The sequence below is a fragment of the Haliaeetus leucocephalus genome, unplaced genomic scaffold (assembly GCF_000737465.1).
Source record: "Haliaeetus leucocephalus isolate CR32 unplaced genomic scaffold, Haliaeetus_leucocephalus-4.0 Scaffold1, whole genome shotgun sequence".
In the NCBI taxonomy this organism is placed as follows: domain Eukaryota; kingdom Metazoa; phylum Chordata; class Aves; order Accipitriformes; family Accipitridae; genus Haliaeetus; species Haliaeetus leucocephalus.
Window position 1 is genome coordinate 16,854,036 of NW_010972437.1, and position 22,234 is coordinate 16,876,269.

Here is a 22,234-nt window from a genome sequence, read left to right on the forward strand (position 1 = left end):
TCGGCTGCAAAGCCAGAAACCCCATCTCACGCTGTCAAGCAGGATATTACACAAAGGAAGATCTCCATTCTGCACTGGCTAGGACACCTCTCTTGAGCTATATGCCCCCAGGCGAAACTACCTTGAAGGTACTCCAGCTAGACTGTGCTGTCACACCCCTCCCCACCTAGCTCCCATGACATGCTCATGTAATTGCAACCACAGCTCTTCTGTGCCCAGAGGACTTCTAGAGCTACCCTCAGTGTGGGTCAGCTCTGGGGAATCTTCCACCATTTTGCCACTCCTTACACGGCGGTGCTGGTTCTTACAAAGCTGCACAAAGTTCTCCAGCGCTGCTTCTGCCGGTTTATTGTTATGACTGCTTCTAGCAGAATTTCCCTTTCTGGCTTGTTGAAAAACCCTGAATCTTTCTATTATGCTGGACAATGATGACCACAATCCTGGCCTCAAACCCTGTGGAAAATACTCCCCAGGTGCCACTGTCCAAGTAAGGCAGCTACAAGCAGCTCATACTCTCAGCTCCCTCAGGTTGTTTCAAGGCTGCTCACAGCGCAAACTCCGCAGCAGGCTTCAGAGAAGGTGCAATTCTGAAAGTCTCATCAGGCTGGAGCCCAAAGGCAATACGTGGACTGTGGTAAGAGGCATGTGGTAGAGTGGCTACTCAAAAACTGCGAGGGTCTGCTGTTATTAAATGCCACTCTCCTCCTACTAGGCCCCACCTCTGTCTTCCACACCTTGCTCAAAGTCAAAGTCAGCTCATTTCTCTAGGGTCATGTTGCAGCAAGGGCCTAGTCTGGCTCAGGATAAGGATGGAAGCTGTCCGCTAACAAGCCGGCTGAAAAATAAGAGGCCTCTGTACAAAGGCTGGCATTTGACAGCATGGCAAAGAGCCTTGACTCATTCAGGGGCAAATTTGCCATTGTTGGGACAGGGAGGTAAGAGGAAGAAGAGGAAAAGAAGAAGAGGGGAGGGAGAAAACCAGCATTGCCTGGAGGGATTTCTGTCATGCTTTTATAGCTCTTTTCAAAACTGGGACAACAAGAGGACTGATTAAATGTGTGTGTCATCTGACATCTCCAGCTCTCCTTTCTTTTGCCAGGACACTTAAGCACAAAAAGAAGAATGATAAAGAATGATGCCTGATGCTCGCACAGAAGCAACTGCTTTCCTTGGCCTGGTTATTACATGAATGTGGCTTAGTCCGGCCCAACAGATGTGGCCTCCTCACAAGCATAAGGGGGGCATACCTGCTGTCTTTCAGCATGTTTAAAATGTCATCTCGAAAGGTGTCTCTGTTCTTCTCCAGAAAGCCTCTCACATCATATAGCACCTGCAACGCAGACAGAGCCACTAGAACGGTGCTGTACAAATCATTAATCACTTCTACATTAACATGCCAATGTACAAGACATCCAGCAGAGCTACACAGTAACGCTGCAGGCATGTGCCAAGATCTCCATTTTTGGGGTCAAAGAGCTCCAGAGCTCTGCAGTTACCAGCAAGAAAGTGGCTTTTAGCCATCAATTAAAAAAAAAAAAAACAGAAACAAAACCACAAAAACCCCTCAAAAACAGGAGCTAAGTGAAACAGCTGCAGAGATTTGCCTGGGGTGCGGGGGGGGAAATCCTCTGCAAGGTCAGGTACTCCATTCACTTCAGGAAATACTAACTATGCTACGCAGTGCCCTGATCTCCCAACCACTAGTGCTCAGCAGATATGATTCTAGAAGGAGGTTAGCCCTTCTTTAGTATGCAAATGCCCTCCGTTGACACACCTCCATCTGCTCCATATCTCTCCACAACAAAGAGCAGCATTTAACCTTGAAGGCTTGGAGACCTTTTCCTTTCTGCAACAGCTATTTTGCCTTTTCTCCTCCTCCCCAAAAGTCAAATTTTCCTTCTGACTTTTACTTTGGGTTTGTTTGTTTGTGAATGTCCAAGAAAAGACAACTTATATAACAGAAATAAGGAGGAGTTTATCCCCCAAACCAAAAGTTACCTGAGAAACTCAAACAAATGTCCAAGCTGGAGAATATAGTAATGGAGAATGACATGGTATGTTAAGCCCATCACACTCCCTGTGCTCTGGTACGGGGCACTAACTATGCAGAAACACACAGCTCTGAGAGATATTCTTGATTTTTGGAATCTAAAATCCAGGACCTCAAGCCCAAGATATACCAAGCAACTCACAGATACACCATGAACACCTACCTCCCCAGCATAATGTCTTATGCCAAACTGATGGTCTGTCACCCGAGGCTTCACATAGTAGTGGTTGCTCTAAAATGAAAGAAAAAGAAGACTTCTTATAATGCCAGTGTATGAACAAATAGGGCTTAGTCAGGAACTCTGCCATGACTATGACAATGCTGGGATGGGCAACGACCTTAGCTGTTGCAGAGCCCGACCACATCTGCTGCAGCTATCTGCAGTTACATTACAAATATGTTATTCCAGTAAAGATGGAAAAATCCAGCCCTTCAAGGCATTCCTCATGTCAGCAAGGGCTTGCAGAATCAAGGTTGGGCAGGCATGCCATGGATGAAATGTTAATTCTTGCGTGTCTGACACCTGAGGAGACTGGGCTCCACACAAACCACGTGGTGCAGGACACAGGATCAGGATGCAGGGAAGATGGCAGCTTTGCAGAACACCCACGCATCTTTTCTTTGTCAAAGAAAATGTCATACCAATCTCCTGTCTTCCTTTATATTTCATCCTTTTTTGCACCTCTCTTCCCCTTTTTTCAATATGCATTTTTCTTTTCTCTTACTAGCTGTTCTACACTCTCATTTTCCTCCTCCTTTCTTTGTTCTGTGGAAACCATTAACTATGTAAGAGCAGCCATGCTGCTTGAGACCAATGGTCCATCCAGCTGAGTATTCTGCCTCCAGCAGTGGCTATGTAGGGCAGAATAAGAACAAGATAAGTAAATGATACTTTCATCCTAATAATCTCTCAAACTCCAATTACTTTCATGAGGTCAGCCTAATTAGTAACCCCAAGTGGATTTCTCTTTGAAATACTTGCCCATTCCACACCTGAACCCATGCAGACTTCTTGCATCCAGACTGTCCTTTCGCAGGGAGCTCTCAACCAACCGCACAGGGAACTACAGCTGGTTGGTTTTCAGCCTGGCTCCCATTACTGCCATTTGTCTTCTATGGGCCATACGTGACTTTTAAACCCATCGCATCCCCCCCAAGTCATCTTTTCTCCAGGCTGCAGGGTCCCTTCAACATAGTTTTCCATAACACGGAAGCTGTCCCAGACCTGTTGTTTACCAGATCTGATAAAACCCCTTCTTGAGTGGAGGGGCCCAGTGGCGTCCACTGCTCAAAGTGCAGGTGATCCATGCATTATACAGTGCCATAACAATGTTTTCTGCTTTTATTCTGTTTCTTTCCTAGGAATTTCTAATACTCGATCTGGATTTTTTATTACTACTGAGCACTGTGCTGATGTTTCCATGGCACTATCCATCACAGCCTCTGTCTGGGTCTTGCTCCTGAAGAGCAGCAACCAGCTCAGGGCCCATCATTTCAGATGTGAAATCGGGACTGTTTTCTTCAGACACACCATTTTACATTTATCTACACTGCTTTTCATCTTCGTTTTACAGCCCAATCAGTCTCATAAGGCCCCTCTCAGTCCAGCCTTGCCCCGTGAATTGTCAGAAAACTGCCACCTCAGTGCTCATATGAGAGTCTTACAGGCCTCCCTCCACTGAAGTAACAGGCCATTTACATTCTGTGAATTTACCCCAATAGTGAAATAAGGATTACAGGCCTATAATTTCCTGGAATACTTTCTAAAAATTAAAATAATTTCCTGCCTTCTCAGAGACAAGTACTAAGAAAATTTTAAGTAAGAAAGATGTTGCACAATACTGTTAGTAATTCAGCTCTTTCACCTTCAAGTTCTCTTAGCGGTATTGGGTGGATGGCTTCTGATCCTGATAATTTGTTAGTGCTATTGAGAACTTTTTCATTGCCTTCTTTCCTTTTCATATTGATCCCATTTCCTTGCTCCTCCCTTTCCCCAATCCAGTCGTCTTTTTCCAGCCACAGACTTCCCTCTCTTCCACTCCAAACATGACTGTTACTGACTCTCTCATGTGCATTGGGACCCTCCTCTTCCCTCCCTCTCTACCAAGCCCTTATATTTCATCCATGCCTACAACACTTCTGGTTCCTTCTCCCATCTCCCGTATTGCTCCTCTCCCCAGTTGTATCTGAGGTCATATTCTCTCAAATCCCAGCTCTGTGCTTTTCCTCCTTAAGCCTATTGCAATCCACAGAAAACACAGAGAAGAGGGCTTGTTCTCTTATCATGTCCTTCAGGCTTTCTAGCAACACTGGCTGGATGCCTTCCAGTACTCTTCCAGCCAGCACTAAAGACTTTAACTGGTACAAAAACCTCTTTCACCTTCAAAAAATGCAAACCCTAGAGCACTATATACTTCATCATTCCTCCCTCCACTGCAAGTCCTCAGCCTCTTCCATCTTTTGTAAGCTCCCTAGGGTTCCACGTTAACTGCTATCCCCTCAAAGCAGACAGGTGACACTATGAACAGCTTAATGAAAAGGCTACTCGATGCACAGAAATCACCAAATATAGCAACCAAAATGTTGTGGGGCACAAGGGAATGCAAAATAATGCTGACAGTCTCATGCTGCTGTACAATAAACCACAGGTACCTTCTTACCAAGGGAACTGCATTCTGGTCTGATTATTTATCTCAGAAGAGAATAGAGAAAAGATGTAGAGGAATTCAGAGATAAACAGCAGAAAGAAAGAGGAGATTTGAAATTTTTCCATTTGGAGACAAACTGAAGACGTTGGGACAGTTCAGAAAGAAAATTCAAAAGAAGCTATGTATTAAAAATATTTGTAAGTTCTATATTAAAAGTTAAGAAAATACCAACAACAATAAAAAATAAAAAAGGTAAATCGAGCATTCTCATATACCTTGACCTGTAATACAAGGGAAAGCCACAGCGGACTAAAATGAATGCATCAATTTAAGCCTAAAGAAAGGAAATATTTCCACAAAACTATGCGTAAGTAGCCAACCAGACGTCATTGCTATTGTATCCAATTTGTAGTCATGAGTATTACTAGCAGAGTTAGATGCAGATACTCTAATTTTTCATACTTGCATCTATGCTAATTAAAAAAAAAAGTCAGATAAAGTATACAAATCTGTATGTTTTCAGGCTTGCATGAAGCCTGAATTAGAGGACTAGGAAACAGATTAGCTGACAATGTTCTTACTAAAGTAGTAAACTATTCCATAAATCCCTGCTACAGGTTTTAATTTGCTTTGTTTTCAGTCTGTTTACTGTTAAGATGACCAGTGTTGGCTGTACCAGAGACAGGGTAAGAGATTGTTACAGTGATCTCACTGTGGTTTCTGTGTCCCCAGGATAACTTTCTGACGTGCATGAAAAAGCCCTTCTACTCTTGTGTCCAGCATACAAGAAAGAGGAGGAAAGAATTTAATTAATTAGGAACAATAAGAGAGCTTTCATTAAAAGTCAGGAGGCAAAAGCCATCCTCAGCCCCAGGAGACAGATTTGACGTGCTCTGGAGCAGATTCCTGTAAGTCAGCTGGCAGGAGAAACCCATGCACACTGTGCAGCCGCATCCTGTGCCTGGGGTGCTGCCTCGTGTCCTGTCACAGACCAACAGAACCTGACCTCCACCCCATGCAACAAATTCAAATCTCCTCTACCCACAGCCTGTGGAATGCACACTCCCTCTCTCTATGTGCACAAGAGACCATTTTCAGGTTTCTTCACATATTACTTTTGTTCAGTACAGCTTTATTAAACACTTACAGGTTCGGGCCTAAGGCCTTTTAAATTTCCTGCATAAAGCACATATTTTACATCAACAAAACCTTCACTTTCAGTTTTGAAATGCTGATGGGGCTAACATACTGATCATTTGCCTGCCAGGTTATTTTCTTACTTACCATATGCTGGCTGTGAAGTTTTTCCAGAAGGGTGTTGTCTGTGCCTTTGGGGAATCGACTCTCTTCATTCACCAAAGCCAGTAGACCCAGTTTCTACAGCCAAACAAGAGATGGACTTTTACAGTCAGCAAAAGCTCTAACTAAATAGCACCAAGCCAAGAACTGGAGATCTGGACAGCACATTGAGAAATTACCCCTGATTTATACCCAGCAAACCTTGAGCTGAAAGCAGAATTCTGGCCAGTCAATGCATTCAGCAAGCAGAATGTAAGGGAAGATAATTTATAAAAAATTCACATTAAGGTTTTACTTAAACTCTGCTCCCTGTCTAAAACTATGACACCCTCCCTAAGCCCACCCTCAACAATGAGCAGAGATCTGCTTTCTTTGAGCCGGGACTGTGGCTAGAACAGCTCATACTTTTGCCAGGTCACAATGGGAAGAGGACCTCAACAACTACCTGTTTTTAAAACCAGGAAACCCCAGGGAAGGTCAAGACAATCAGCAGTCCCTGCTGTGATCCCTGGAAACTGTCATAGATAACTGCTCACCTTCTCGATAAGGTCCAGGCACTCTGCATTATCCATCCAGTCAATGGCTTCCCAGCTTATCCCTTCCCTGACAGTCAAGAACAAACAGAAGAAAGATGTGAAATGCAAGATCCAATGCCCTGAGATGCAGGAGAACAGAAGTAGCTAAGCACAGCAGCTGTCCCAGGACTCAAGACGATTTGCAGGAATTAGGCTTTGCCATGGCTGAGGAAAAAGAATAGGGGACACAATGCACTGCTAACACAAGGAGATGGAAGTCAGAGACAGCCTTTCTTATCCATCCCAGTGATTTGGACCGATGCTCATCTCGTAGTCATTGAGCAAATTCCACACCAAGCATTAAAATTGTAGTTGCTCTCAGTTGCTCTTTCAGGAATGATGACTATCAGCCCAAGTGGTGGTGACGATGGACAGTTTGCTACACAGCTTCAAGAGTTAACTGCTGACTCACCAATCTGGAAAGCTGGCCTGAAGCACATCTGCCAGAAGACTGAACCACAAATTCATAGGTCCACCAGAAGAAGAGACAGGAGCAACTTTTCAGGGAGAGTTTTGAAGAGGATGACACATAAGCTTTGGCCTGGCATGCAGGGGACCTACAGGGTGGCCCTGCATCTTTCAGAATGGGAGCTGATGTAGGTACAGCAGTGCAATAAGCATGCTTTGAAAATTATCCATGAAATACTGTAAATCTGTGCTGAATGTGTTTTCCCCCTTCTTACCACCTTCTTACACTCCCATAATACTGGCCATTTCTGTTTTCAGAATTCAGAGAAGCCTGGGAATAACTCTTGCTCAGGAATCCAAGGAAGACTACAGGCTATGTGTGAAGCTACTTACTGACGTTCTGATACAGACACCTTTCAGGTGAAGGCTAGCATTTTGAAGATAGTGAACCTGTTGTCTACAAACCTGTCAGTCTAGCCTTCACACTTTCAGGTTCAAAGCATTCAGAAACCTGTGGGCAACAGTTGGAAGCAACAAACTGGAATAACTTCTGAAGAATGGAAAGAAGTATCTATCCCCCCCAGGGAACGGAATATCTTATCGACTTAATGACAAAAAATATCAGTTCACATTGTTTCAGATTTTTGCAACAATGGGTGTCAGAAAGGCCATATATTTTTACAAAAAGACCTCTTGGATTCCTTCTAAGAGCAAGAAGACCTTCCAGAATTGAAGGGAGCAGGGTTTTCTGAAACAAATCAAATCACAAGTTAATCAAATTGTCTCTAGTGCCACAGACCCCTTGTGTAGTTGAATGAAGAAATACATGGAGCTACTTACTAAACCGGAGGAAGCAGAGCTGATACTGTGAAAGATAAGCTTTAAGCACATCACCCTAGAATAACTTGATGAGTAGTCAATAATAAAATGCTCTTGTTCTTTCCAAAGTTCAACCACAGAACCTAAACTCCTGTGCAATCATCAGGAAAAAATCCTTTGTCACTATGATACCATTCTTAACACAAGCTTCCTGCAATGGTGGAATTGGCCTGAGAAGTGAGTACATAAATAGCCCTGCAGTTTTGTAATCTTTAGAATTTCATGAATTGCCTATTCAGCTGTCTCCCTTTACAAGGCTGCTCTCATTTGCCCTCACTGACCCTATTCAATTGCTTCATTCACAAACATAAAGGCTTCTGTTTCAGAGCAAGAACTGAAGTATTTGTCTAGCAGCCTTCTCTAGAAGCAGAAATACTCTAGAACACCCCAGGTACTTCATGAAATACAATCCAATATGAAGCCCACAGAAGAGAAACGGCTGTGCAGAAGGCCCCATGCTCTTTATGCTCAGGAAACAGCCTGATTTAAATCTTGCTGAGGAAAAGAGCCCTTTTCACAGCATAGGAATCTCTATGACAGAAAGAGCTGTCAGATATCTAATCAACTATCTTTAGGGGCTTTACTTTTTGCACACCAAGATTCCACCTGCATAACACCACCACTACGTTGGGTAAATCATTACTGAAGTCAGTAATAAGGCAGTGACTGTGTGTTCTAATGGGTTAAAGCCCAAGATCTTCCCATTCAGCTGAGAGATAGAAGGGAATCTGGACTTTCTAAATACTACAAGGGAGAAAGCTTTTGCTTGGAGACAAGTGACCTATACTGGCAAAGCACGTGGACAGTGCTTACAGAGACACATCCACAGTCAGGGTTGCACTAAGGCCCAGCTGCCTCTCCTGCCTTAGCAGTAGGGACTGAACAGCACAAAGGAGGAATGATGTCCTCCATTCTACCACCCATGAAAGCAATAGGGGCCTCGCTTCCTCCGTCTGTCACCTGTTGTACTCCAGCTGCTCCAAGGAGAAGATGTGTTTGTTGAAATATTCCTGGAGTTTCTCATTTGCATAGTTAATGTTAAACTGCTCAAAACGATTCACCTGTAAGAAGAAACAAAGGTTATAGAACTTAACATTCTTGTCCCTGGGCTCTAAAAGAATCTGTAATAGCAATGGGGAAGGTGCCAGGCCTGGAATAAAGCTAGAGGACATGGAGGCAAGGGGTGTCAGATGGACATGAGGAGGACAGTATGGGGAGGTCCACTAGGAGAACAGCTTTTGTAGCTCTTGCAGGGTTAATTCATTAGGCCTAAATGGTAGTAAAGGATGCTAAAGACAACCACATTTCTTCTTCTTAGGAAGAAAGAAATATAATTCCCTAAGTGTAAGGTCACCGGGCTTTCTCTTCTCTGAAATATCTGAGCAGTCACTATATGGCTGTTCAACATACATCCTTCATCAGTGGCAGTCAGAAGCATTACACACAGGATTCTCAACACAAGGCAAAACAGATGTAAACAAACAACGTGCATGTAGGAGTTGGACATTTAATTTGTATACAAGTCAAAAATTCAATATTATGTATCACAGCACATCTGCTTAGGGTCTGTGTCACAAACCAGACCTTGAACATCAGCCTACATGAATACAGGTGGCAGAAATGGGTAGCTAAATATATCTTGCTGCTTCCAGGGGGAAGTGGCAGTGTAGAAATCCCAGGATGCCTATGCTAACTTAAACAGGATACAAATGAACCAAAATTCCTTCCTATATGCACTGATATCTCCAAAACCAACCCACCCTGCAAAAGAGAAAATCCTGACCTGAAAGTTCTCGAAGCCAAAGATATCCAGGATGCCCACAGACTTAAAGTTTTCTTTGCCTTTGATCTTCGTATTAATCTTGCTAATGAGCCATGAAAAACACTGGGAATAGAGCGCCATAGAGAGGGAGTCCCTGGAGTCAGCTGCCTGTAAATACAGAGAGAAAAAATGAGTCACAGGGAGAAGAGAAGGCATAAGAGGCACCACGAATCTCTATGGGACTTTAGGTTCCTCCACTCCTCTTCAGACATCTCAGCCTCTGTACTGGTTGTGTATGGTGCAGTAATTATATGTACAGTCAACATTCAAATTTGCAAATATCCCAGCCACACACAGATGTACCATGTATGACCTTTGGGTAAATGAACTTGAGAGGCTGAAGGAAGTAGCAAAATCACTGACATCTTTTGGAGCAAGTGCTGGGGCAGGGAAGGTGGCAAAATACCTCATGACTAAGCCTGCAGCAGTCATTTGCATCACCTGAGCCAACATTTGCAGTGACAGGCAAGGTATTTCAGTTCACTACTCCTATTAGAGCTGTCAAATGGGTGTCCGCTCAATTTTTCAAAAACTGGTAGGGCACGATTTAATAGAGTATTCTGCCACCTAGTTACCCTCAAAAATTCCCTCTCCAAAACTTTCCTGCAAACAGCATTATCTTACTGGAAGCCAGGTAGGCAGGCCAACAGCCACGACACATGCCCCAGAAGAGCATGGGTTGAGAGACCTTTCTGGAGCTGACCCAACATCCCATGCAGTGATCATAACTGTCATAGGTGGAAAAAATAACTTAAATTGTGATTACTAACAGGCAGTAGATAATTGGGCGTATGTAAGTGTGTGGATGAATGTCCAAAATCAAACTTTTGAAATCTCGAGCAAAAGCCTGCTACCTGATAGCTGTAACAGGAATGAGCTGGCTGTAAATTTTGATAACACTTGGACTAAACAAAAGTGGCATGCCCCAAATCCTCCAATTAATAAAGACACATAAGACAGAACCACAAATTAAGAAGCTGATCGCATGCTGTCCTTCTGCACGTACACTATTTAGACAGGGAAACTAGGGCTTAGGGTTCTGGAAAGAAGAGAAGGCCAAGAATAAGGGCTCCCAAAAAGAAGACATGATCCCAGAGGGGAGAAAAAGGGGCCAGGAAAGAAGACAGCAAAGATCTTGACTGGAAGAAAGATGGAAGTGGGGAAAGATCCTGGAGACCAGAGACATGTGGAGACATGTCAGGGTATGCCCAAGGACCTTGGCTGGTAGTTCCTGAGACTGGTAACTGCAAGGAGCTACACAACATGAACCAACACAACTTTCTGCCCAACTCTCCTGGACAAGCAGCAATCTCCTGACTGGGAAAAGAAATTGACATCTAATGAACATAATGCTGATGGGTGAGTGAGAATATGTGAAATAATCAAGTAGGGTAAAAGCTATAATCTTGTCATTTCATAAATAAACCTCAGTATCTAGATCAACTACAGGTTGTTTACTCTGTTTCACCTGTGACACCAGGGTAACTCCTTCAGTAGGGCTAGCAATGACAGAGATCTTCTAAATGCACCTTCACCCTCTTCAGTTTTGCAAGCCTGAATAACGTGACCTCTCCTGTTCTGCTTTGCTAATGGCACAGGCCAACTGCCTCTGAATCCTCCCAGCCCCTCTCAGCAAGCTCCTGAGGCTCAGCCTGCAAGATCCTCCTTTTCACCCAGTCTCACTGTTTTTGTCCTCCCTTCTGTTCCTGGGTAGTATCTCCTCTCCAGCATCCCAAGGCCGAGGACACACAACAATCTCCATTCTCTACAGAAGAGAACATTTCAAAGCATGGGCACGTACGCCTTTTCTGGGTATTTCTTCTGACCATCAGATGGTCTGTCTTATTAGTTGGGACTGAGAATGCCCTCAAGGCCATATCCCTGTAGTGTCTCTGGCCACACAGTAAGTTGGACTCATTTTCCAGGAACAGGAATTCCCCATCCAGCTGTAAGCAAAGCCACTTTCCCCACAATATGGCTCAAATGAGATCCTCAAAGGCTCCTTTCACACTCCCAGCTTTGCCCGCCTTCAGGCCAGTTCATCCATTCAGCCCACTGAAATGTCAAAGCTCAGATGGGTAATGAGCCCATTACACAATGAGAAATCCCTGGCAGCTCTATCAATGCATTCCCGCAACAACAAGCAGGAATAGGCGGGCACAGTACATGAGGGTGTAAGCAGGAACGGTCTTTACAGGCCCAGTGTTCAGTGCGACAGGCTCACCTCGTGAAGACAGCTAAGTAGTAGCATCCACTTGCTATAATGTTTTCTTTCAGCCTTCATATTTCACTGGCCTGCAGGCAAAAGTGTGGGGTCCAACACCCACAAATGTCAGGAATAGCTACGCTACCAGGGAAAGCTCTGTTTAGGGAGACTCTTGTAAATCCTGCAACTGCGCACTGTTGCTCTGGACTGCATGGAGTGTCTCTGGCATTATTTGTTATCCATCCTTGTGCGCTGATATAGAAAGATGTGGCTTACTTAGGACAGACAGCTGAGAAGAGAAACTGTGGTACTGGTTACTGAGGATATCTACCACAGACTATAGGCTGAAAAATAATTTTCACAAAATTTCATTGCAAAGAAATGTCACAGACTATGAAAAAAGATACCATTTCTTAAAGGCAAAGGTTAGTTTGTGATATATTAGCAGGCGTGTTTGCAGCAAGAAAAGAAGCGACTACTCTGCTGTAATGAGCACTGCTGAGACTTCAGCTTGAATACGGTGTCCAGTTATAGGCACTCCACTTCTTGAAAGATGTGGGAAAACAGAGACAGAAGAAGAGATTTAGAAAATTACTTACAAGGAAACATTGAAGGAACTGAATTGTTTAGCTTAGAAAAGAGAACACCACGTGAAAAACTTCACAGAACCGGAAGCTTGTAAGGTGGACAGCTGGGATGCCAAAGGTAATTAAATATGAGGAAAATCTTTTCAGCTCCATACTCCACTGCAGCTAGGGCAGGATACCTAAAGAGATTCTGAAATTCCTTCCATGGCAAATCTGAAGAAAAGTTAGACAGACATCTGTCAGAGAGAGCCTAGTAACTCTGGTTTCTCTGCCAATGTAGGAGTTGGATTGATAACCCTCTGCAGTCCATGCCAGTACAAGATTTCCATTACAGATGTTCATTTGGCTATAACATGATGATGCTTCCATCCTAGTAATATTATTCCTTGTTTCCCACTGTCTTGCATTTTATTAATGACAGAAGATTGTCTAGACTTGTCTGTGCATGGACCTAAAACACCAAGAGTGCCCTCAAGTGATCAGCAACACCACAAGTTAAGGTTAGTAGGCACAACACTGTAAGGAACCACAGAGAAATGTAATAGATAAGCAGGACTGGCTCCAGCATGCAGTGTAAGTTCAGAAGATGAGAACTACATATCAGTTTATTTGGTCCTTCTTTACGGTTGTGCGTGGATACACAAAGAAGCTACTGTGGGGTAAGAACCCCACATCTGCCAGATGTTTCGTGGTAACTGTGTGCAAGCTTTTATCTTCTAGTAAATGCAGTGTAACCTGGGAGTTCTGCAAGGTAAAAGCATGCACGCATGCAATTACCACAAAGCATTTGATGTACCTTCTGCACAACAGAAGCATGACCAATTCCTGGTGAGTGAAGCTGACTTAAAACCAGTATTGTGCATTGCCATTTGCAAGTGAACTCCCCTGTAAAGCCTAAAAAGCAGAGTCAACACTGGGACCTGAACTACCAATAAGGGCAAAATACTTGAGGACACAGGTGAGCACCTAGGGCGCGTTAAGAGGAAAGACTAAACTTGAATGGATGATACAAGAGGGAGACAGAGGGCCTGGAAATGCAGAAGTGGCAGAAGCAGTAGCATACACTAGGACACTTACCTGCTCCACAGTGAGGGGGGAGCTGATCTCTTCCCCGCGCAGAATCATGGACCTCTGCGTCAGTACTTCAGAAAGCTGAAAGGCGTCTAAACCCAGGAGGTCACTGGCAATGTTCAGCACTAATAACAAAGAAGAACACACTTTTTACTCCTGCATGGATCCCCATCACTCATGGGAGATCCGTATTCTGCAGCTCAGTGAGGAAATCCCAGGGGCTCCTACAAGGCATGTGACTAAACCTCAGCACAAAACACACTCCCCTGTACTTAATTCTCTTTGGCATACTCAAAGCTGTAAGCTCACATATCCAGTCTGAGGCAGGGGCGGCACCCATTATGGGCCACTCAAGTAAGTCAGCCTTTCTGTTGACAACAGGAAGAGCAAAGCACTGCGTAAAGATCAGCACCAGCAAAATATTTATTAAATGAGAAGACATGTTTTCCTAAAGGCACAATAGTGCAGTCTGAGCGTGGGATTGCTAAACTTGGATGTCAAAAAGAGAAGCAATTAACTTAAGACTTGAAGCACTTGTAATATGTATTTGTTGCTTCTGTCTGTTTAGGGATTCACTTTACCAGACCAGCTCAGACTGGATAACTGTAACAGAGTGCACACTAGTAGATGCCTCAAAGGAAGATGTGGGGAAGTCTGTTAACAGACTACTTTTATCTCAAACTCCGCCCTGTTCCTATTTCTTCCTGCTCTTTCAATGCAAAAGAGAAACTGTGAGACTGTGGACACAGTCTGAGAGTATCCAGGAGAACAAATGGATCACAGGGCCACAGCCAAACTAAATCATACCAGTGCTCTGGAGCCACGCATCCTGTGGCAGTGCTTTTGCAGGGTTAAACTGCAGGGAACCTGCTGGCAAAGACACTGCAGACCGGCACAGCAGAGGGGGACAGGACAATGGACTGAGCTTTACTGGGGGCCTTATGGGGCTTTGCATGGTCTACCAAGTTGCTAGGGTCCCACTTACCCGCTTTTGTTGTCACCTGGGCTCCGCCAGCTGTCATGAATTCAATGTTTCCCAAATGAAGTGTGCCAGAAAGAAGTTTGAAGATGTCTCTGATTTCTTCAGTGCTGAAGTCCACCACCTTCATGGCAGTCTATGCAAAATGTTGGCTAACGTTGGTACATACAGCCACAGTACAACGCAACCCCTACACTCATGCCCAGCCCATGTAAGATGTAAAACTCAGAATTATCATCATTGTGAATCAAAGTGAAACAAGATGGCACACTCCCTCTCTCAGCTATACATCTGTCAACGATCTTCACTGTCTCCCATTCTCTCCTTCATTTATCCTATCCCCATCTAAGGCAGGTGGGCATCTGCCCAATCCTCAAGTTGGACTTTGCTGCTATCGTTGCCTGTCTGTCACAGGAAGAATATGTTTGTCTGTGCCTGTGTGAGGAAATCCTTCCCTGAACACTGACAGTACAGGCTACAGATGTCACTGGACTGCTTCCACATTCTGCCTTATTGTCTTCCCTGAAGGACAGATTCACATAATATACCTAATTTAGTCTGATCCATGTAACCCCTTTAATTTACTTTATCTTAGAATAGTAGATTTATGCAGCAAGATTTAAGACTAGGCTTTCATTAACTGCTAGAAGGTTGGAAACTGGTTACCAGAAAATGAGGACGTATGGCACATTCCTTCTGCCTTAGTGCATGTACATGAGGCAGGGTTCTTGGGGCATAAGTTGACTTTGAGAGGTAGGACCTAGTTTTCAGGCATTCACCCTGTAAGTGGCGTACTCCAGGGTTCTAGTTCTCTTCTTTCCTCCAGGCATCTCCTCAGCTGAAGTATAAATGCCATGTCGCCACTGCAACCTCTTTTGTACAGGAGACACTTCCTTCCCTTGAATCACACCTAAGCAGGAGCTATTGAAATCCTAAACTGACTCCTCTCACCTTGCCTATCTGGTTTCACCTACATTATTAAAGCCCTCAGGCCAATAACCACTTCTCAAACAAAACATGAATTGCATATTCATCCTGCTAAACCCATAACCTCTGGTAAAGTTACAGATGTCTATTGATATCTGTGTGGTATTTCAGAACATGCCATTTGCACAGGTGATACAACTTTACCAGAACACTTTTGGAGAACACTACCTTCAGACCAAACTGTTCCCCTTCTAATGGAGGTTTCCTGCATCAGGCCACTTAGAGGGCTCCCAGGAACTATTATGAGGTGGGGGGTGGGGTTCATGCCCCCCAAAGTCTCTATCATTCTAAATTATTATTCATCCTTGACTGTTTCCCAAATTCCCCCATTTCTGTACACTAAAAACACTTTTTGAGCCTTGTTTTTACCATAAACAGGTACAGCTGAACTTCAGACTTGTTGAACACCAAATTCTGGCTTAGGGCAAATAAATTCTGCCTGTGAGATCTAGACCCTGCAGCATGTTTAGTCCATGAGATTGTGTCCAGAAGTTCAGCAGGAGTTAGGACAGGACTCACCATGACCTTACTGAACATCTCTACGTCATTCAGGTTCTCATCAGTCACACAACCAGACTGGTTCAAGTAGCGGTAAGTCTCTGGCTCAGAGAGGGAGAGACTCTCTGCAACAGAGGAAAAAGAGGCAGGGAAGAGAAAGACAACAATTTCTTTAGCAATCAGCCTTTTCGTTCCATGATCTTGGTCCCCCAAAACAGTGTGTGTGTTTACCATAGGGACAGTTCATCTGAACAGATTCCATATCCCTCAAAAGCCACACCTAGACAGTGAATGCACTGAGGAAGGGGAAGAGGAGGGTGTGCGGTAGCAAAGCTTGCAGACAGTATGCAAAATGATTTCTAACAGTCAAATCCCAAGCTGCAGAGTCACAGAAGAATATTTCAATAGTGAACGGACTCAGAAAAAAAAAAAAGATTATGAAATTCAATCTCATAAAGTGTACAGAAAAATATTCTTAATATACACATACAGTAATGACCTCTAAATTAGGTATCACTACTTGAGACAGAGTTCAGAGAGTCACAGTAATATTTCTGAAGACATTATCTCAGTGCTGAGCAGCAGTCAAAAACTGAACACAGTTCAGTTCCTTCAGTTTTAGAAGGAACAGAGAACTCAACATAAAACCAGAATTAGGTCTCTGTACATATCTGTAGCATGACTACATCTTAAATACTATCTGCAGGTTTGATCCCCCATTTCAAAATGGATAGAGAACTAAAAGATCTCTGGAGAAGGGAGACAAGGATGATCAAGAGCCAGAAACGCATTACAGAAGTGAAGCAGCCTGGGACACCTGCTTGGAAAGGGAGATTGGGAAGAATAGCAGAGATCTGCTGAAGAAAAATAATCTGGTTTGTATGCTTTCCCTAAGTACTTGCTGATAAACATGGTCCCCACTATTTTCCTTTGCTTTAGATGGATCTCTGAATTGACCTACGTGACCATTCCTGCATGAACTCCCCAGAACTGAAGCCCTACTCCCTTCCACTCTCTGTCAGGCCCAATTCTTCCATCTGATTATTCTAATACATGCAGAACAAAGGCATAAAGAAATTCCCCAGTCCCTCAAAACCAGAGTGCAACTGTAACGTGTTCCTGCCTGCCTATCTGACCTCTTCAGCAAGACAGACCATCAGTGCTGAGCAGCACCCAGAGCAGGTGCACACAAATGTTGTTAAGGGGGTGCTGCACTACAAAGAGGATTCTTCCAGCCTGCAGCTGCCACTTTCTCTGCATGCCCTCTTCCAGATCCACCTCTCCCTTCCCCATGCACAGAGCTATAAACCCTTTGTTCCAATACTAGATATGTTTTCACTCTAGTCCTGCCACTACACCGCTGGTCTTTCTAATTCTTATCTTTCCTATTACCTATACTGAAGGTTTGTTGTAAAATATGTCTGTCAGTCCAACCTTTGAACTCCTTGAACAGCACCCATCAGCATCTGAATCAAGACTCCTTACCCTTCCTTTGCCTCTAGCCAGTTTCACTACCTCATTTCATTGCACAGACTTTTCCCTCCAGCTCAGAATGCCTGAAGTGTCTTTTCTCATATAGCATTTCTGTCATCCTCAGCCTCTTTCTCTCAACTCCCCTTTCTGTTTCCCATGAAATCACCATATGGCCTTCAAGAAAAAATTATATATGAAGTACCTGAAATATCTGTGCTCTGACTTACACCTGCTTCACATGCTGGACTGGAAAGAGGACAGCACCATATCCCAGAAAATGAAATTACCTTTCTGCTCCCCACTCACACCAGCCAGCAAAGCATAAAAGATGTGGTAATTCCTCTCTCCGGGGTTCTGGTGTACCACTCTGTTCTGAAACAAAGAATACAGGAGTAGCCAGTAGAAAGAGATCGCACTTGTGGTTGCAAAGGCAAAGAGAGGACCAGGATACAGGTAAATCTCCAGAGCCAATGCAGAAGAGGGGCTTCTTCCAGTTTAGTGATGGTGTTGTCTAACTAAGCTTTACATCAAGATCTTGTCATGTATGGCTGTGCAACTGAGCACAGACAGACTTCTCTGAACTCACTTAAAGAGTGTGCGCATGGACAAACTGTACCTTGTCAGTTCTGACCCTGCTCCTCAGTGAGTTCCTGAGTCCAAAGTAAACTAAATCAGAGCAGAGATGTCTGCATGTGGAGGTGTACCCCCATATTCCCCTCTATGGAACTAAGTTCCCAGGTACTTGTTCTCTCTCCCTTTCCCCTTGGTAAACAGCTTTTTCTTGGAGTCTCTCTGTAATGCACAGGGTTTATCAAAGACAGGAGGAACAGGCTCCGACAGATATAAAACAAACATTGTTCCTCCACAATCCTCTTCCTCAGTTGAGACAATTGCCATAGTAACACCTAAAGAGCTAATGTCTATGTGATGTGACAGAGGCAGCATCATCCAGGAGCAGATCTGGCACTATCACACCATACTATGAGGAGAGGGCTCATCCAGCAGTCAGTAGAGGTGATACCTACCTTTTCCAGTAAATCTGAACAGCATGTTAAGGAGAAAACATTCAAATGACATATGCACAGATCTCCTGACGACTGGCAAAGAATCTTCTAGACACATTGGGATGAACCCTGTAACAAGCAACAAATCATTAAATAACTGACGCTTTGGAAAGTGGACAAAGAGCAGTTCCAAACATCATCTTGAATCTTCCTCTCTACTCCTTGTCCAAGGAGGTATTATGTGCCAAAGGGATATTTAAAAGGGCAGGGTCAGATAGAGCATTGGATCTGCACAATGGTGAGGTAACCTAACAAAGGATGAGCCGCATTAGGGACACCTAGAAAGATTAGAGAGGCCACTCTCATCTGAAAGTCTGTATTGCACACAGCATGTCTTGCATCAGTTCTCATTGCTTCTGCAAGAGACTGCTATCTTTAATCTACTGACAGCACAAAGAGCAGAGACTAAACAATCCAAGCCTGTTATTTACAACAGTAGTAAATTCATCTGGCTGCTACTCCAGTGGAAATTGGTGTGGTCTGCAGTCATCAGCAGCTTTGAACATCAACATCAAGAAATGTAGCCAGAGCAGCCTTAGCTGCCTCATGTAGACAAAAGATACGTTGGGAGAGGGGTACATGGGCATACAGGGAAGAAAGCGGTCATGGCACAACATAATTCAACTATATCTAGCCTTCCCTGTCCTCGTCACTGGAACAGGCTCCCCAGGGAAGCGGTCACAGCACCAAGCCTGTCAGAGTTCAAGAAGTGTCTGGACAACACTCCGAGTCATATGGTTTAGTTTTAGGTAGTCCTGTGAGGAGCAGGGAGTTGGAGTCAATGATACTTACAGGTCCCTTCCAACTTGAGATATTCTATGATTCTATGATTAGGGTTCCAAGGTCCACTGGAGATGGGCAGCCCAAAAAAGGGAGTCATAATTGGCCCTCTAAATTCCTGTTCTCCTCTGCATCCAAATATTGTGCAGAATATATTGATTCTTAGCTTGGTCTCACTTTTCTAAATCATTAATTCATTGGCAGAGCTAACATAAGGGAACAATCTTCTGGGAAAAACAGGATGCAATCAACATGAGGGATCTTCCTAGGTAGCAAATTCTAGAGATTTAAGTACCAAATGTTGTGACTGCCAAAGTGAAAAGTCAAACTATGTCCCTACCTAATGTAGTACCTAGACGAAAGGTTTTCAGAACTAGGTGGTGCAGGCCCACAAAACAAACACTTCTTCCCTCTTTAAGTTGCAAATTTGGCCACAGTTATAAACTGACTTTGAGCAACTGTGATGAGGGATTTCCTGACCCACTTTGAGCTCTTCCTCATCTTCACTGGCTCCATTCCATTTCTGGTCCACTGAAGAAAAGGATACAATCAGTTACTCGGCCTCCCTGGATGTGTCCATGTTGAGAGAAGTGCAGCTGGATGAACTTGCCAAAGCGGCTGGAGTTGTTGTTATAAACTGTCTTGGCATTTCCAAAAGCCTCCAGAATGGGGCTGCAGAAACAACGCAATGAAGATATGATTGGTGATGGGATACTATTAAAACAAAGCATGTACCCAACCTTTTGCCACTTGTACAGCGTGCACTGCCATGTGAGATTAATTTGTTACAGCACCAGACTGGACAAGCAGGAGGAGCTCAAGGGCAAGGAAGGATCGCAAGAGCAATTTAACATGCTGCTAGATAAATTTTAAACCTTTGGGATTGGAGTTAATTAAATCAGTCCCCAATCAGTATGGGCAACTGGTGTTCACACTGTCAAGGGCATTCCCCACCAATGTGGCTTCAGGAAATGAAAGGTGGCAAGACCCAGCCAGGTTGTGTGCTTAACACAGCAGCATCCCATGAAATGGGCTTGTATTTTTTTCAGGATTTTCAGAAGCATCGGATATACAGGGCAAACACCCTGTAGCTTTAAACCACATACTTTGTTTCTGCTTCTACCTTTGAAAGAGAAGACGGTATAAGCCACCTCTTATAATTACAGGCAAACATTTTCAAACGAAGAAACAAACATAGTACTAAACTGATTTGTTTGCTGCTGAAATTTGATACTGGAACACTCAAGCCCTTGTTACTTAAATCTTGCTTAGGTTGATACAAGCCACATGGTTTCCAAGTAGAGGGACTGTACACACACTATAGATTTGAAAACTTCATACTGAAAGCACCACATCATCCCCTTCAGGAAAAAAAAAATTTGCAAAAAAATCTATCACCAAACTGCAGATGGGTGTTGAATTGAAGACTTTTGTCTCCTGGTCACCTCCTGTCTTCAGGAGGCTCATTCAACACGGAAAATGGCAAGTTAAAATGCAGCTTGGTTCTTGCTCCACAGAACAGTACAAGGGAAAAGCCTAAACCATTCAAACTGATATGCTGGATCCAGGATTAAAATATTCATTTTTGCACTGTAGCCAATTCTAAAATAATCTGAAGGCCCAATGAGCAAGGAGTCATGGAGTTGCTACAAGAACAGCCTGTATGTAGTCATATTTAATTTTAAAACATACATAGTTTTTAACAAAAATTATTGCCGTTACTACCCTGAAAAATACTGGCTTTTTAAACATCTCCACCGATCTACTGTGCGGTTCCACTGGAGGCAGGGGCAGATACAGGATTATTCACAAGTTAATAATTATTAACATGACAAATAATTACAACTACAGATACTGCTGGAGTTTGCTGAAAGCTTGAGGCCTTGCAGGTGAGAGCTGTGGTTGTGGGAAGGGCCCAACAACCTTCAGGAAACTTCAGGCAGTATTTTCCTAATTTATCTCTTGAAAATATCACTTTAAAGAAACAACAGCATAGAAATGAAATTGCTCTGTTATAATATGTTACAACCATAGAAATCCCAGTCATAGAAATCTGTGTGCACAGATCAGGAAGAAAGTTTCTTGCCGTGGAGAATTCGAATTCCAAGATCCAGACCTCTGAAACAAGTATGTAAATAAGGACATCGCACAGGAATGTCCCACTGAGCACATCAACGCCATGAATCAACAAAAATTAATGGGGACAACCAGAAAAAGGGAGAACAAGGTTACGTTATATGACCACCACTGTTGCAGTGAGAGTGCAGTAACCAGCCAGCCAATCTTTATGGCTCTAAATCATGTTAAATTAGATAAGCAAAGCACAAGGAAGTATCTTTATAGTTTAGTTTGGCAATGGGCTCATGCACATGATTGCGGAAGGCTTTCAGGGATGGGGGAGGAAATAGGCACGTGGGTGTCTGAGGCTGGCGGCAGCTGCCAGGCAGAGCGGTGGGTGAGCTGGTACAGCCAGCAAGGGGGGCGGCTGCCTGGGCCAACCAAACTGCCCGCGCCAGCACATCCCAACGCGGCATTTGATGCAGCAGCGAACTGCACGAGGCAGAGTGGCCCATCAGGGGGGTGATACTGGCTGCTTGGCTGGATGTGGGCAGGGTGTGTTGCAGGACTCGAAAGGATAGGAAGCAGTTTCAGCAGGGCAGCAGAAAGCGAAGCCTGGATTTTAGAAATACTGCAACTTATGCAGGTCCAGGACTCAGAGGCATAGCCGAAGACAAAAAAGCAGATTCGAAGATTACAGGGATGAGTAACAGGAAAGGTGGCTATGCTGTCAGCAGTGTCACCCAACATGGAGAAGGGAGCTTCAGAGTGAAACAAGCAAGAAAATAAGCTGAGAGGAAAGTCAGCAGAATTTTTAATGGACTGACGGATATTTTCAAGAAGGAAAACA

The 22,234-nt window shown here is 43.9% G+C and overlaps 1 protein-coding gene across 1 annotated transcript in view; it reads right to left on the reverse strand.

Moving 5' to 3' along the window:
* The window catches only part of LOC104833043 (unconventional myosin-X-like), a 103,841-nt gene that overhangs the window by 43,892 nt on the left and 37,715 nt on the right, over positions 1 to 22,234 (reverse strand). The window contains exons 6-17 of the mRNA XM_010569553.1: positions 19,874 to 19,998; positions 18,508 to 18,521; positions 17,770 to 17,854; positions 16,031 to 16,134; positions 14,531 to 14,660; positions 13,552 to 13,670; positions 9,643 to 9,789; positions 8,820 to 8,920; positions 6,534 to 6,600; positions 5,983 to 6,075; positions 2,214 to 2,282; positions 1,248 to 1,330 (exon numbers count right to left, since the gene is read on the reverse strand). Of these exons, the coding sequence (XP_010567855.1) occupies positions 1,248 to 1,330; positions 2,214 to 2,282; positions 5,983 to 6,075; positions 6,534 to 6,600; positions 8,820 to 8,920; positions 9,643 to 9,789; positions 13,552 to 13,670; positions 14,531 to 14,660; positions 16,031 to 16,134; positions 17,770 to 17,854; positions 18,508 to 18,521; positions 19,874 to 19,998 (1,137 nt within the window). The remainder of the gene's footprint in view (positions 1 to 1,247; positions 1,331 to 2,213; positions 2,283 to 5,982; positions 6,076 to 6,533; positions 6,601 to 8,819; positions 8,921 to 9,642; positions 9,790 to 13,551; positions 13,671 to 14,530; positions 14,661 to 16,030; positions 16,135 to 17,769; positions 17,855 to 18,507; positions 18,522 to 19,873; positions 19,999 to 22,234) is intronic.